Here is a 17,726-nt window from a genome sequence, read left to right as displayed (position 1 = left end):
GTCGTCTTTGAAACAGCTATCCTAAGCTGACCAGATATTAAGGAAATAAACTATGCATTTTCTTAGTTTCTAGGTTTTGTTGTTTATTTGTTTGGTTTGGTTTTGCTTTATGAGTTTTTTTGTTTGGTTTTAAGTGTGTCATTGTTAATGTAATAAAGGTACAGAGGAAGGGAAGATACATGCTAAATGTATCACTGATGCTGTAAGCTTCTCAAACACTTTGAATTGTTTCCTCTTGAACTTGAAAAGAAAATTTGCTTCAAAGGTGACACTTAAATTAAGATATCTTCTAAAACGTCAGTAAAAGTATTTATCTTCATAATTTATTATTAAATTTAGTTTTTTACATAACAATAAAAGTAAAACAACAGAACACTTTACTACATGATTAAAAAAACTATCTACTCTTTTAAACCAACTATTATTTTAAGTGTATCTTGACAACTGAGAAAGAACCAATTGACTACTGCGGTGAACGAAGCCAGTACAGACCAGCTACTGAGAGGCTGGCCCATCCAGGGAACAAAGACTCACAGTGGCAAAGCCAGTGGCCCAGAGAGAGCTGCCCAGTGAGGGCTGCCTTACGGCTGCACCAAACAAGAAGGGGTTTGTTCTCCACCCGGATCCGTGAGGCTAGGATTGCTTTGTTGTACTGCTGTTTTTAAATTCCTTCTCAAAAGTTAAATAATATTAGTAATTTTACTTTAGGGAAATGTGCTAAAGAATTCAAGCAGAGCTGTCATTACATTTGCACAGAGTTGATGGGATAAAAATATTTATTGCCTAGATCACTTACTATGATATCCTTAAATCTGGGAAAGAGAAAAAAAGACAGGTGGGGGAAACCTGTGTGAATCCTTTAAAACCCTCTTCAGTTAAGTATTGAGACATGTATGTTTCTTCAGACAAAGTTATTTGGCAAATATAATTGACTTCCTTATAGCCAATATATATATATATATATATATATATACACACACACACACACACACACACATATACATATACATGAATATATATATATATAAACACACACACGTTTTATTTTTGTGCCTCCATGTTTGTCTTTCAAAATAAGATTTTTGTTTAGATATAAAAATACTATATTATACACAAATAACATTAAAATATGTATAAATAATGGTGCTTGAGAGTTTATGTCTTCACCAAAATTAGATTATTTGATCTTCTCAACACCCACGAGGATATATTATTATAATCCCTATTTTACAAATGAGAAAAAGGCTAGTGATTTATAATAAATAATTTCCTTAGATCTATGACTCTAAACACCATAACTTTAAAAAATATACCTTCAACAGGTAAGTATCTTTGAAAGAAAAACATGAATTCAAAAATGAATATGATAGACCATTTCTGTTATATAAATTTGACAGATATTTGATATAATTACAAATTTGTACAAAATCTAAAGATGATCATCTCAAAAGATTGATTTATTAAATTTTAAGTAAAGTAAAAGCTAAAAAGACTACTTCTGTAATAACATTGTGATTATTATGTAAGTAAGGCAAAAATCATTGTATAAAGATAGAGAAGAACAATGGGAGACCATCTGTCATGTGTTGGGAAAGACCACTGAAAAGAACACAGGATTGCTTTGTAAGGACGAACTAGATTGCAGTGTGATTTCTGTGACTTCAACTTATTGAAGCCAAATGGCATAAATAAGGATCACATGCTCAGCAACAAACAATCTCTCTTGACAACACAACTGAGAGACAAATTCCAGTGTTTACATGCATGTGCTCAGGAGATCAATACTTCCTATTTCCAATACCCTCCAACTACAAAAAAGTGGCATCTATACCACTGTCTTTAAGTTTACAAAAGCGGTTTAAATATAGAGAATTTTTTTTTAACTTTTAGGTGTCCCTGGAAATCCACTAATTCCTTCCCTATACATATGAATCAGGATAATGGTAGTCTGGTCAAAACAAGTAGGTCTGAGTTCCAATTCAAGTTAGTATAGGCTTTAACATGAAAAGGCTAAAATTAGTATTTGAGGGTACTTCATTACTTGCCATCCTAATGTTTTTATAGACTTGTAAGTTTAAAATAGTTACTTTTATTTGCAGTGAACATGCCTCCAGAGCAGAATTAAAAGTAAAAACAAATGAAAACACCAGACCACATTTCTAAGATTCTAATTAAGTCTGAAAAATAACTCTTCACCTTCTGGTCTCTTGTACAGAAAAATGTGGCAATAATTTCTCTTTTCAAATGCTACAATACCTGATTGTGTTAGAAAAGCCAGTGTAAGAAAACTGGATATGAAAAAAGAGCTGGGCATTTCACATACAGAAGAAGGGCACAGCAAACAATAAACACAGAATCAGCCTGCTTACCATTTACACCACAGAGCTGAGCTCTACTGAGTACGATCAATTTAGAGCAACAATGTGACTGAGCAAGATTCACCTAAACTGTGACAATCCTATCATCTATATACACATTCCCCTCATTCTACTTAACACCTACTTACTTACATTTTACAATGAAATTACAGAGGCAATTGATAATTAGTTTGCATGGACCTCTGAACTCACTGAACTTAAAATCTTTACTTTCTCAAAGCAGTCTTTAGAATTTGTCATCCTAAGTATGTTCTTCGAGCTGGGCTACAATAAACACTGTTACTAGAAACTATAGGGAACGTCTTTCTTTTGACAGATCTTTAACAAGGGCTGTGCAATATTTGCAGATGCTCGTTTCCCAACACACTTTGAAGGGAAGAGCCACCACCACGAAAACTGCCACCACCAGACGCAAGCACAGGCACTAGAAGGAGGAACTTGAAAGGGACTTCGTTCCCTCAGAAAGTTTTCTGTATGGTAACCAAATAGCAAAGAAAGCATCAAGAGCAAAATAATGACCAGAGGATCATAAATTTTAACTTGTCACCAACGAGCTCAATCATCAGCTTGTTTAAAACACAAGATGCGTGAGGAAAAGCTTTGTTATCCCATAACTAATGGAAGAAGGTGCACCTACCTTCATTACTTGTACCACTTGGCCACTCCAAACCTCCTACCAGACTTCCTTGAGACAAACCAAGCCCACCGTTTTCCACATCCCAGGTTATGTGCTAAGGATGTAATAACAGCATTCCCAGGGGCAAGAGCACAAAAGAATACATGCCAAATCTTACAAAAGCGTATTCAAGCTGTAATAGCCCTGAAAATGGATCTGTCTTCCAGAAAGGAACACATGAATTCCTTACATTCAAACAGTATTCCACCACAAATCTAAATGGGCCCCACGGTCCCTTTACGGACAAATTTAAAGGGTTGTCTCGCAGCTGAATCTAAGGATAGAGTAGGTCATGATGTGGGCGATGTTACCTCCATCTTCATAATAGTAACTCTCTCCATAAGCATTGGCTCCAGAGGACTCAGGGAAGTGTTTCTTGCGCTTTTTCTCTTCCTGTAACTCCTTTTCTTGCAAAAGACGAGCAATATCCTGCAAATATAGAAAGAATAAAGATAAATATTACCAAAGCAGGAGCAAACTCCAAACAATGACCTTGCAGGTCATCAGTTCCACATTCCACCCCCAAGCTTTTGTGGGCGGTCTCTGCCTGGGGGTCCGCAGACTTTCTGGCATTTAGCTCATGCACTTCAAATGCCACAGATGACTGCCTTACAGGAGTGTCACAAGATCTAGAGGAGAGAGAAAGGCTTTTTTTGTTTTTTAATTAGAATTTAAACCTAACTTGGATCTGAAGATATTCAAACCCAGTACCCTAAAGTTAGTTATACAACAAAAATTCATATTGGTGGACCTTTTGATGATTCAGTAAGTCTATGTAGACAAGGGTGCAGTAATCCATAAAACTTTGTAAGTTGCATTTGTAATTTAAATACTTTTAAAAGAAGTTTTGGCGGATCCTGATTGAACTTTGCGTCAGAGTACTACTGTTTTAACTGAAAAAGAGAAACGGTCTTCCTCCTGTCTCCCCTTCACATCATCTCCATGCAAATTTTCAGCAGTTACTCAGTGATAAATGACACTCTGATCCTGTCCCCTCAAATACTGCCATCCCCCTAAAAAAACAAAGGTGTATACAAATAACTGCAATACAATTAAACTATAAAGCCTCAAAAGGGGGGTAAAGTGTCTATGGGAGTACAAAAAGTGGGTATTATTTCTTCTTAAAGGAATTAGTCAAGGCTTTGCACCCATGTTAGATTTTGAAGAACTGGATTCCAACAGGTAAAGTAAGTAAAAAGAACATCATCAGCAAAATCCTGAGTACTTTAATTGGTCAATCTGCAGAATGACCCACCGTCCAATTAGAACACAGGATGTGGAATGCTGCACATAAACTTTGTTTCATGTACACTTTTCTAAAGACAAGGCCCACAGTTGTCACCAGATTCTTAAAGGCTGATACAAACACAGCAACAATACTCAATGCAGCAAACAATAAGTAAGAATCACAGGCAGTCTGAGCTGCTTATGTCTTTATATTCATAATAAGGAATACAAGAAATGCTCAAATGTTAGTGCAAATTTTGAAGCAAGAATTGATTACTGTTCTTCCTTTTTCAATTTTCTGAATCAGTCAAAATGAAGAATACACTAAAACTGTAAGGCAGACCTAAAAAACTCATCTGAATAAATCAATTTCGTTCACATCAGTGTAGAAATAAGTTGAATGCCGAAGGTAGGTAAATTAGCAATGATTATCCATATATTCTGCTTTCAATGGTCATCAGAACAGGCTTACAAATCTGACTTTAAATTAAATAATGCCTAAATTCAAACTCACAAATACATTATCAACCCATTGCCTCTGAGTGCCACCTATGCTAGAGGCTTCTCATAAAACTGTGTGCAAGACACATGCATATACAGTTGGATAAGTAGTCTATGTACAAGCCCATGTTACAGTGTCTAGCACAAGTGGGGACACTCACAAAATGCTGCTACTCAAAATAAGGGGTAAAGAACACAGTCCTACTAAGCACACAGTTGATTTTCAGACAAAGCAATCTGAACTGCTAACTCTTTAATGGAAAAAGATCCCCGAGTCTGGAACTCTAGATGACTTTCTTCTTACTTCCAGTTCAAGCCAGAGATGCTTTAGACACACTGGGAAAGAAGCATTAACTACTAAAATGGATTTCTGTGGGCTTCAATTCTTTATCCTCACAATGAAGAGTTTGAACTACTCGATCTTACAGTTAAATTTCTTGAATCCTTTATGTACCATTTTAATCAATCTGTGAGTATTACCAGGTACCAGGCACTGTGCCAAGTTTATTACATTTGATATCTTGCAAAGGAATAAATATACCAACCAGTTAGGAAGTTAGAGGCGGGGCAGATAACTTGTTCTCTAAAAATTAGTTTCTATTATAGCAGAATTTCTCAAATTCCTGTACTTTTCACTGCAGAAATAAGGAAAGACTGCTAACACTTCCCTAAGTTGTTGTGTTTACCAGGCACCCAACACTACATTTTCCTAAGTGGTCTGGTTTGCCTTACAAACAAAACAAAAAATGTTTTTTGCTATAACTGAATAAAAATATTTAAAAAATTATCAGATTGAATGCTAGCAGAAATTATTAAACTATACTCCAGACACCTTATAACTGCTTTCTTACTATTAAATTGAGTCCTAAAAAATACATAGCAATACACTGCCACATTCTCAGTGTGACGACCCAGGAGAGAAACAAGGATAGTGCCCTTTCATCACAATGCACCACCTAGTCAAAGGAAGTGATCTTAATCAAGTAGAAAAATAATAATCATAAGTTAGCATGCACCTTAGCACCCGAACCTTTTCTTATTTTAAGCTCTTACCTCTTTTCTGAGTAACAAAGGTTAGCTAGGCTTAGAAGGGAAAGAATGAAAGATTCAATGGAAAATAGCTGCTGTAATATAACTGTGGTTCAGCTTAAGTCAGTTCTCCCCGCTGCTTCCCAACACTGTTACTGTGTAGTGTGTTCAGCTGGGAGGCTTTAATGTATAGAATTTCCCGATACACGTTAGTGATGGCAACTATTAGTCACAATGCTTGGAAGCAGCTTCATCTCCCTTGACATAAATAACAACCTTGGTCTTTAGCTTCCTTCCTGTTGAAGGTTAGTCTGGAACAGGATTTTCCAAGCTGTGTTCATAAAAACACTGGTCACAAAAGATTCTCCTAAAAATCTCAAAGCATTCAATGGAAAGCATGTATTATATCTAACTCTTCAAAATGCAGATTAGCATGTTTTAAAATTTTGATACAAGAAACCTGTTTTCTTCTTATAACTCATGAATCTCCAAACTTACTTTGTGATAGAAGCCTTTTTTTACACAAAAGTATAAACCTTATATAATTAGTGTTCCATAAAACATAACTTTGAAAAATTAACCTAAAAACTTCATAAGCCCTTATGAAGTCATTTTCCATGCCTTTAAAAAAAATAATCATATTCATCAGGTAGACTTACTTTGGATTAACACACATTGAATAATAATTCTGTGACACAGAAGATTTTCTAGTAAAGACACTTACTGAAATAAAAATGTACCACTATATCTCATCTCTCCCTTTTTTTATTATCCAAGTCACCCAACTCAAAAATCTGAAGCTGTGAGTATAAGGGCACAGTCAAAAATCTCTAGACTACTAAGGAAAGTCATTTTAATGAAAATAAAGATTTACTGATTCTCTTCAATCACTCTGGTAGAGACCTACAGAGAAACAAGACATGGTTGGGTGCCTGGTAAACACAACAACTTAGGGAAGTGTTAGCAGTCTTTCCTTATTTCTGCAGTGAAAAGTACAGGAATTTGAGAAATTCTGCTATAATAGAAACTAATTTTTAGAGAACAAGTTATCTGCCCCGCCTCTAACTTCCTAACTGGTTGGTATATTTATTCCTTTGCAAGATATCAAATGTAATAAACTTGGCACAGACCAAAATATCCCCAAAGTCCTTATCTATTGAGTATTAGAAGCAAATGACCACATAAATCGAGACATGCAAAGTGAGTGCTCTGAGAGAGGCATCAGCACACACAAGGGGCCACGGGGCCCAGAAGGGCCTGGCCCATCTCCCTCAAGCGTCTGACAAGTCACTGAGCCAAGGTGTTGGCTTCCTTACAGTATTTTTCATGCTTTACACGACTTTCTATCAGTGTTACTTCTCCCTGGGGAAATCTTGGGTATCACAACAACCCAAAAGAGATCTAAAATTATGACTGTCAAATGACTGTCAGAAAGAAGAAAAAAAGAAAGCCATTCCATCAGACTGCTAAATTCCTTACCAATTAGCAACAGATGTATTAACATCTAACTCAGTAGGGAACTCAAAGCAGGTATAATCCCACAAGAGTTACTCTTTAAGACCAGGAAAACCAGAAAATTACAATTCTATGGATGTAAAAACACCAGTATAAACAGGATAAAACAGAGAAGACTTTTTCTCAACCAGAAGCCTCCCATTCACTCCCCCTTTATGGCCATATATGTATTAACTTTTTAAAAAGATTTTACTTATTTTTCTTTGGAGGGGAAGGGAGGGAGAAAAGGAGAGAAATATCAATGTATGGTTGCCTCTCATGAGTCCCCTCCCCTGCAACCCAGGCATGTGCCGTCCTGCCCTGCCTGGGAATTGAACCACAATTCTCTGGTTCGCAGGCCCATACTCAATCCACTGAGCTACACCAGCCAGGGCCCTGTATTAACTTATTTTTAGTAAGTGCCAAAACGTAGGGAAAAAAATTTAGTCCTAAAATGTATTACTATTTGAGCTATCCCCCAAATTATACCAACTTACATAAAAATTCTTCTAAAACATGGAATTCTAATCAGTGTAAAAATGCTATAAAAAAGTACCTTAGTTCCTACTAGATTAACTTTTAATGTAAATTAGTTCCTAAGTTTATCCCTGAGAAGTTCATATTATAAACGATTTCAAATTGGACTAGCGCCACAGACTTTTTATAACATGGCTGACCATGCTGTTTACTTAAGCGTAAAAAAAAAAGTTTTTCTCTAAAATAGCTTCACATACATTTGGACCTGGGTCCAAAGACAAACTTATGTCTACGGGTATTCTCTATTATTCTGTTTCACACACACTCTTTCTTAGAGTTTTACTTAAGAATAACTAGGTTAAAGTAACTAAACAAACATTCCTTAGTTTTACTAAACAACACTGACAAATGCTTATGCTTGCGACCAAACGACAAACCCAGTGAAATCAGAGCACTTTCACTAATCACAAACGCATACAGTCCAGTATTCCCCGAGGCTACAAGCCCTTTCAACAGGGCGCCTAGAAAGACCTGCAACTACCACATTCAAGACACTGTGTAACAGTTTAAAAAAGAAGAAGAAGGAAGGAAGGAAAGTGGGGAGGAAGGAATAAAGAGAAAAGAGGGGAAAGGGAAGCGAGAAAGGGGAGAGTCCACAGTGCTGGTAAGAATACTAAAATCTTTTTCCTTCCCTTTTTTTCCTATTTTTTACTTTTCAACATGTCTCCTGAAAGGAAATGCTACTTTCTTTATATCTGAGCTCTGTGAAAAAGAACACAATAAAATTATACCATAACAAAGCTAGATACACTAATTCATCTTATGTACATAATCTTATTTAAACCTCCTAACAGCTCTTTAAATTATGCATAACTCATGACTTCCCCAATTTAGAACCTGAGTTTCTACATGGTTAAGTCAGATGCTGAAAGTCCCAGCTAAAAGATGACCAGCTGAGATTCAAGCCCAGGGCAGCTGACTCCAAAATCTACACATTTTATGTCACGTCACAGTGTATCTAAGTCAGAAGCATAGTCTGTACTGTACACACATTTCTCTGGCATCTTATTATATAGTTTGGGGCCAGTCACTTCTTCAGGTCAGAATTTCTTTTTTTTTTAAATATTTTATTTATTTATTTTTAGAGAGAGGGAAGAAAAGGAGAAAGAGTGGGTGAAAAACATCAATGTGTGGTTGCCTCTCATGTGTCCCCTACTGGGGATCTGGCCTGCAACCCAGGTACGTGCCCTGACTGGGAATCAAACTGGATACCCTTTGCTTCACAGGCCTGTGCTCAATCTACTGAGCTACACCAGCCAGGTCAGGTCAGAATTTCTTCATCTGAAAAATGAAGTTATTCACTACACTGCTTACTTTATATAGTATCATAAAATTATTGATTGCTATTCAGATTCTACGTTCCTAAAATAAAGTGTTTTGGTTTCTCTTAGCACCCGTTTTCCCCCGAATGGGGTGGAGGGATGGGGAAGAAAATCATAGGACACCAACAGCATTTATAAGAAGCCAACCATTACTCTGTTATTTTTGAATAGAAGCTTTCCTGTCTACAAGACATAATCACGTCTTTCAGTTCCCAGTTCCATCTCCAAAGCAGTCTTGACTATAGAGAAGCAACACATTCTGTAGTAAGAAAGGGCTGCTGTGCTGATAACCGGAAGGGTGAAAAGCGATCCCTAGTTCTCACCTACAGTTCTGATTACCACAGAACCATGGTTTGTATCTTAAAGAATCAGCTGGATACACTCATACCAGGTGTCTCACTCTCACCTGGCACTGAACAAGGAGGCCTACGGTCACAAGGGTGGCTTAATCGGTGCCAGACAGCAGAGGACAGTCCCAATTTATGTAAATTACTAAGAGTGTCCCCTGTAACCCTGAAAAGCACTTGTAATTATACAATAAAGCATATGACCATTCTACTATTAAAAATGATAAATCACCGTCTTCCTTATTATAAATCAAGATGCTGTCCAAGAATAGTAGAACAGGTGTGAAAGGAGGCAAGACACAGACTTACTACAAAGTAGAAAATAAGAAATGCTGAAAACTTTAACAGAAAAGCATGGAATAGATAATTGCATATTCAAATTTTACAAATCAGATACTATTGCTAATTTTAGTCATTTTGGCTTTCAAAATGATACAATTTAAAAATATATACAGAATCAAACCAATCAGTGCGTTGAGTCGGCATATCATAGGGAAGTGAAACAATTCACAAAGATGAGTGTGAGCAACGACTGCTCGGGCCTCTCACGCGGCTGCCCCGACCGCTGTCCAGGCTCCACTCACGTCTGCTCCCACTGAAGCTGTGGGTAGAGCCCATAGACAAGTACCCTGTGCTGGCTGAACAGTGTCCCTTAAAAATTCATTTCTGTCAAGGACCTGGAATGTGATCTTACTTGGAAATAGGGTCTCTGCTAATATAACTAAGAGGGGTCTATAGAAGTGGGGTGGGTCCTCAACCCAATGACTGGTGTCCTTATTAGAAAAACAAGAGGACACAGAGACGCAGGGAAGGAGGCCATGTGAAAATGGAGATTGAGACTAAAGTGAGGCAGCTACAAGCCACGAAATGCCGAAGACTGCCAGGAGCCACCAGAACTTAGGAAGAGGCAAAGAGGGATCTTTTCCATAGGCAGTATAGCCCTGCCAACACCTCAATTTCAGTTTCCAACCTCCGTAATATGACAGAATAAATTCCTCTTGTTTTAAGCCACCAAGTCTGTGGGGATTTGTTACAGCAGCCCTGGGAAACTAGGTCACACTTTATATTAAATTACTCATTATCATCATTTAGGATTTCATCACACACAACCGATTGAGGGGCAATGGACAATGGTCCATGGAGGGCAATACTTGGACTGTGCACCCAGAAGAGGCGAGTTCCAGTGCCCACCCAGTGGCAACCCTCCACTGAGCCCATGGATATGGAGAAGAAATGCTCCTGAGCTGAGCAGCCCTTCCTCCAGTGGGTGTGGGGCAATGACCGAGTCACACCTCATCCTTCTTCTCCTGAATGCGTCGTCTCTCTGCCTCAATAGTCAGCTTTTCCTGGATTTCCTGAGCAATTTCACAGTCTTGTTGTTCACTGAAAAACAAAGGTCAAAACAACATGAATAAAGAAGATTAGTAACAACTTGCAGCCTCTCACAATGAGCCAGTGCATATCTTTGTCTCGTTTTATCTTCAAAACAGTGGTGAAGAGGTCGATACTGTCACCACCTACAGATGGAAAGACTGAGGCTAATGGTAGTGAAATCATCTCCCTGAAATCACAGAGGAAATAAGTGGCAGAACTGGAATCTGATCCCCAGACACCACACTACTAGGGAAAGCGACATGCTTTTGCCACATCACCATGTCACCTCACACTACTGGGACCACTCCACCGTGACACAGGCATGGTTTCTGCAAAGGAGTTGGACACCATGAGCTCAATGTCCACAAATACCGGAAAACAGAGAGAGCACACAAAAAACGCTGAGAGTGAGATCAAAGTGTCAATAATACTGTGGTCACCGAGGGGGGGTGGTATGATTTTAAAATAATTTTTACAGAATTTTAATTAGATTTTTCAGTTTCAATAATTCTTTAAAAAGGGGAAAACATGTATATTCCACAGCTTTGGTTCCCAGTGGAAACCTCTCTGGCCTGATTCCAAAGAGGAACCTCCAGATCAGTGAAAGCAGATCATGCTCTCTCCCTTCATCTTATCAGCTATAAAAGACTGTGGACAACAAAAACCTACTCAAAATAATTTCTACTTGCCCTGGCTGGTGTGGCTCAGTGGATTGAGTGTGGGCCTGCGAACTACACAATCGCGGTTCAATTCCCAGTCAGGGCATATGCCTGGGTTGCAAACCAGTTCCCAGCAGGGGACTCACGAGAGGCAACCATACATTGATATTTCTCTCCTTCTCTTCCCATCTAAGGATAAATAAAATCTTTTTGAAAAGTAATATACTTTAAAAGACAACAATAATAATAATTTCTACTTATAAATATATAAGTATATCCTTCTTTCATCCACTCACATAATAATTATAAATCACACAAAATCATGTTTAGTTCTCAAAGACTTTGCTCCTTGCATCTTCCAAATTAACCTAAAATCTGATTAGGAGTAAGCAACTACTAACTACACACAAGGTGACAGCAGATGGGAAGAAAGCAGAACACAATAGAGAAGGCAAATCCAAATGAGGTGGGCGTTAAAGGTCACAAATGACGTAGGAAATGTTATCTCCTAGCACAGAAAGTAAAATGAGCTTAAGTTTGGCTTAATTATTTCAAACTGTATTTCCAAGAAGGACCAGTTCTAGTTCACTTAGCTAATTATACAGACTCCTGAGGAAGCAAAATCAAGCAAGAAAAGAGTAGCCAACAGTCAGGACAAGCCTGACCTCCAGCAGGAAACCCAGGAAGCAGTGAGTGAAGGGTCCCCGTTCCTTCAACTCTGCAGCATTTAATTCTTCCCCCGATGTTCCGCAGTCAGGAATGCAGGCTGTGAAAATCAAAAACCTTCATTTCTAACTTACTGATTTCAGCCAGGAACATCCCCAAAACCACGAAGTACTGGGCAGAAATATAGTAAAACCTGGTTCTTCTCTCAGCACCTACAAATCCATCAGTTTCCAAAAGTGATTTATATTTTATAGTGGCTTGTCTCAATAAGCTCTCAATAACCTCATTATACCTATTTTCATTACCCTAATTTAGGATCTTCAAGTTCTGTATAACCGTAAAACTGGCCTTCATAACAGAGAATTGTGAATAACGTAAAAGGCCATAATTTAGAATTCTTAAAATATTCTAGCTGGCTCTCATCTTTCCATAGTTTGTGACACCAAGTCTCCTTACATCTCAAATCTGTCCCATATTAACTCCATAAACATGACCCCCAAGTCAGGCCTCCTCATCTCCCTCCTCTGTGTCTCTATTGCCCACTGTCATCCACTCAAGCCTCCTCGTCTCTTAATATGGCCACTGCTCAATAACAACCTTCAATCTTGCCCCTTCCAATCCTTTACTGACCCAGCCCCCAGAGTAAGTCCCTAAATAAAAATCTAAAACTTCTTCAATAGTCAGTTCTCCATTATTTCTAACATAAAATCTAAATTCCTTTACATAACTTACGTGACCATTTGGTCTGGCTCCTGGCCTCTTCTCCTACCTAATGGTACTTCCCACTTCAGCAACAGTGAACATCCCACCTTACACATGCTTCTCCCTCTGATGAGAATGGTTGTCCCCCATTATCGCCATCAACTCCCAATTACCCATGCAGGTTCAGATTAAATACATCACCTATGGTGGAAAGGTTTCCTCACTCTCTTCTCTCTTCATAGGCACGTACTATGAAATGTATTATTCGATTCTCTGTGCCTGCTGCAAGTATCTCCATGTAGCATGTTCAGGCTAGGTTACTAAGGCTATGCAAGGCAATGGCTGTATTGCTTCATATCTGTTGTCTCCAGTGCCTTCCACGGTGTCAGGGGTAGCAAAAATTCATTAAGAATGTTTATTCACAAATTGAGGAAGCTAAACAAAAAGTGATGAATAAAGTCCTCTCTACCAGTAATAAAATAAAAGACAAACCCTTCTTCAAAGACAACAGAAAATAACAGGCTCTCCTGTCTATTTAAACATGACAACTAAAAAACACCTGAGGGGTCCCTTCAACTCCTCCTTTACCCCTTCTTCCTCAAAACAATTATCTTGTGCTTAAATCCATCATTAGAGATTTAGGTATATCAAAGAGCTACTATCAAAGAAGAAATGTGCCCTGAGTTTTAGGGTACTGAAAAATTAAAAAAAAAACATTATTGCACTATATAAGGGAACTGAGATAAGACCTTTCCATTATCTATTAAAGGAGGAAACTGAGAAAGACCTTCAGTCAGACATTGAGGCTATTAAGAAAAGTGAGTGTACAATTCCAAGTTTTCTGGAAGATTCTACCTATACCTGAAAAGCAAGGGGTTTAAAGAATATAAGAGCCAGGAACACTGCTAGGGAATAGTAAAAGAACCCAACACAACTCATGAAGTTCTCTCATATGCACTATTTCACTGGACACCCCAGCCAACCTTTGCAGCAGAGAGACAGAAATCACCTTACCCATGTCACAGGGAAGGAAAATAGGTGGACCAAATGCCTCAAGGTCACACAGTCAAAATGCTAAGATGTCACACCAGAATCCACACATCCCCAAATCAAGTCAGTGTTCCAAAGACAATTTTCCAAATCAAAGAGAAGGATGGACACACACACACAAATACACACAAACTTTTAATCTAACAGAGGAATCAGAGTAACAGGAGTTACTCCTCTTTGCCCTGGTTGCTGGCTCCACAGAAAACCGGTCCAGTATGATTTCCTCCCGCTCCCCGAGGCGCTCACAGGTCTTTGTAGCGCTTCTGAAGCTGCGCCTGAGCTCTCAGATCTTCCTCTTGGAGCTGCTTCGCCACCTGCAGATCATGCTGGACCAAACGGTTCCGCTGAATGTTCGATGCCAAATGATGCTCAACTGGACAGAAAGATTGAGAAGAGGAATTACAATGCACTGGCTTGTTAATAATAAACCACATAATAAACATAAGAAGAGCTTTGCCATTAAAGAGCTTCATATCCACCACATCAGTGTATGCTCTCAATAACACTGTATAAATAGGCAGCACAGGACTTAGTATCCCCATCTTTCCATTAAGTAAAAAAGAGGATCAGAAAGGGTAAGTGATGTGCCTTTGGTCACCTGGAAAAGCAGTGTCAGTGCCAGGACTTCCTCACAAATACCCTAAAGCCAAGGCCAGTGTTCTTTCTGCTGCACAAGTTGCCACCTGCTTGTAACCCACATGTTTCAATGTTTATTTTTATTGTGACACATTAATTAATGATTCAAAAATTACATATTGATTAACATGCACTTTTGTATAGTATATAACAAATTCATTTTTCATAATTATATACACAGATATTCAGAAAAATCCACAGTCTAGACACGTTCATTGTCTGGACCAAGACCTTCAGGCCCCTGTTCCTAAGGGGAGAAACAGATCCCTACACCAGCCTTCTACACACCCCAGATGCACGTGTGGACGAAAATAGAGCTACACACTAATCCTAACAAGGTCAGGGGACGCCTGCCTGGGGGCCTTACAAACTTAGAGACTGACGTAACCACATAGGTCAGTGTGAAACTGAACTATCTTAACTAAAAGTGAGTCATAGCAGGTAGTCATGTCCCAGTCTGGTAGCTTCCGTGACAAAGGTCAATCTTTACCTTAACTGAGCCTGTCTACTGTCTTTCTGCCCCTAAGATAACACACCTTTGGAATGTCAGAGGAATCCATTTTTCCCGACTCCTGAGCATACACCCGCACCAGAGTGGGAGACCACAGAACCCCACCGCCACCTTGTTCCCCTGCACACCACCGCTCTGTGTTAGGAACACTAATCACTAGCCATCTTGTACCCGCCAATGTAAAAGAAGGGTGTGTCTCTCCACTTTGCCCTCTATCCGGTCTCAGAGATTTGCCTTCTCCCACCTCCCTAATCTACCACCAATGGATTTCATGTAATTCTCCCTGTGCCTCCTTCTTTGACTGTAATGTATAAAATAAACTGCAAAACCGCCATTCTTAGGCACGTTTTCTCAAATTGTTGATATTCTGCTTCCGGGCAACTGTCATCAGTTTGGCTCAAACTCGTAAAACCTCTCTGCGGATCTGGGCATTCCCTGCGTTGACACCTGTATAACCAATGCCTTCCTCCTACAACATTTAGGCAAAGAAAAGCTTCATCTAAGCAACAAAAAGTTTCAAGTCCCTCTTTTTCTGCAATGTGCCCTGCAGTCTTCTAATTTCTGGCAGCTGTCATACTTCAAAACACCCAGAACTTCATTCGTCACCCAGGCGTCAGCTGCCTAGACAAACCCCTCAGAGGGATGGATGGCGCTGCCCGGTGGCTGTGTTCTCTCCCTGCCTCACCCTGAGAAACCTGCCTCAAGCTGCCACTACTAAAAAGAAAACATGGATGAGGGCTGTTACTCACTCTCTTGTTCCTGCAGGTTGTGGGCCAGGGTGTGGTCCTCCAGGACAGCAAAATCTCGACACACTGCAGAGGATGAAGAGCAGACAGGAAGGCTCGTTAGCAGCATTTTAACATAAAAAGAAAAAGCATTTTCTTTACTTCAAAAGTCAGTTCTCACATTTTAGGATGATCAACTTTATAATTTGCATTGCATAAAACTGTGTCTAGTTAACAGTTTTCATTCACAAAGAATCTCACATACTACCCACTTGGTGACGAGCACAAAATAATGGGTGCCTCTGGTCCCTAGCCTAAAGATACTAACCACAGAATCAGAACCCAGAGGTCCAGAAATTCGAACCCACTTCCACAAACGAAGGGCAAGTATTGCTGAAATAGTAAGACAACAATGTTTTGCATATTGCAGCTGAGAGAAAGCTGACTTCTCACAGGGTCAGAGGAATAAATAAACCTAGCTAATGCTTCCGCCTTTCTGGGTTCAGAGAGTCCTCTTCCACAGACTTATGCCTGTCCTGGTGTCAAAAAGGAAATCTGCATCTTCATTAGTTCCTCAGGTAAGATCTCTACTCTAAGGATTATCATTCTTTAACAGGTCCACACCCTTAGACACAAGTTAGAACTGGTTCTCTGGGTCTCTCTAAAGACGAAGCTACCTAAAAAGAATCTGCAAACCCAAAGAAAATAGGAATCTGGGCATATACAAGGAATCTGCCCTTAACTTTGCCTCCAACTGGAGATCCAGACAAGAGTATTTGCTGATCTATTTTCTTAGAAGAAAATGTAAAGAGGTAGTCTCCAAGGTCCATTCTGCCCCAAATTGCAGTTCAAACTCCTGCTTCTTAAAACAAATATATAGCCAGGGCTCTTATGAAAAGTGCTGTTTTGTTCGTTTGTTTGTGTCTCAGTCATATGTCCTTACTCTATTCCAAATGACAAGCTGACATTGAAAAAGAAAATTCCCCAAAGTTTCAGACTACTGCAATGGGTAGGACTTATTAAAATGCCCCCTACAGCTTACCGGAAGTTACAGATTTCTTTCTGCAGCTTTGGATTTGCCTCTAAGGACATGTAACTAAAATGAAATGAAGAAACGCACCTTGTCCACTCTTAGCATTACGTATGTTTACACATACATGCACATAGCCTTGTCCCTTACTGCAACAAAAAGGTAGGCAGTGCTTGGAGACAGGAAGGTTCTCCAAAATGGTGTTATGATGGAGCAATCACTTCTGCCCCCAAAACCATATTAAACTAAATCTGATCAGATTAGCTTACCCCTTGCTCAAACGCAACTGCTATGCCAGTCATTCTAATAAAAAGTCCTGTTCAGATATATTCTGAGAAATCCTAACAACCCGAGGCCCAGATGTGAGTTACCCAGTATTTCACAGGATGGAAGTGCCTGTAAGATAAGCTAGTTAACCTGCAGGTTATGAGTATTACAATAACTAGTAATTCAAAAGAATGTCACAGTGCAACTATAAACCTACTTTTGCCCATGCCCAACCCTGTATATATGCATACCCTTGAAGAGAAAGATGATTCTCATTCACTTTCGATTCTCATGCGGATTCCCCTAAATAAACAGCGTAGTGTATACCTAATAAACACATTTATTCCACAAACAGTTGCAGAGCACTCACTTAGGACGAATAAGTCACATCCAAGACATTAAGGAGGTGAAAATGACAAAAAGATAAACAAAAATATAACTTGATAAATATTAGAAAGACCTACAGAAAAACTCTTTGAAAGTATAAACAGTGGTGCAGTTACGTTTGTTATCATTTGCAAGTAGGTTAAGGAGGGGCGTGACCTGAGCAGAGCACATCAAGACACTTCCAAGAGTTAATACACGAAACGAATCA

The 17,726-nt window shown here is 39.0% G+C and overlaps 1 protein-coding gene across 2 annotated transcripts in view; it reads right to left on the bottom strand.

Moving 5' to 3' along the window:
* Positions 1 to 17,726, bottom strand: part of CCDC50 (coiled-coil domain containing 50) — a 69,640-nt gene that overhangs the window by 25,764 nt on the left and 26,150 nt on the right. For both annotated transcript variants that reach the window (XM_037039864.1, XM_037039921.1), the window contains exons 2-5: positions 15,859 to 15,921; positions 14,209 to 14,335; positions 10,804 to 10,894; positions 3,366 to 3,483 (exon numbers count right to left, since the gene is read on the bottom strand). In XM_037039864.1, coding sequence (XP_036895759.1) covers positions 3,366 to 3,483; positions 10,804 to 10,894; positions 14,209 to 14,335; positions 15,859 to 15,921 — 399 coding nt within the window. The remainder of the gene's footprint in view (positions 1 to 3,365; positions 3,484 to 10,803; positions 10,895 to 14,208; positions 14,336 to 15,858; positions 15,922 to 17,726) is intronic.

Source organism: Sturnira hondurensis, unplaced genomic scaffold (assembly GCF_014824575.4).
Source record: "Sturnira hondurensis isolate 20B ecotype Veracruz unplaced genomic scaffold, ASM1482457v3 Scaffold0000396, whole genome shotgun sequence".
In the NCBI taxonomy this organism is placed as follows: Eukaryota; Metazoa; Chordata; class Mammalia; order Chiroptera; family Phyllostomidae; genus Sturnira; species Sturnira hondurensis.
Note: the sequence above shows the minus strand (reverse complement) of the source record. Positions and strands in the feature narration are given on the sequence as shown.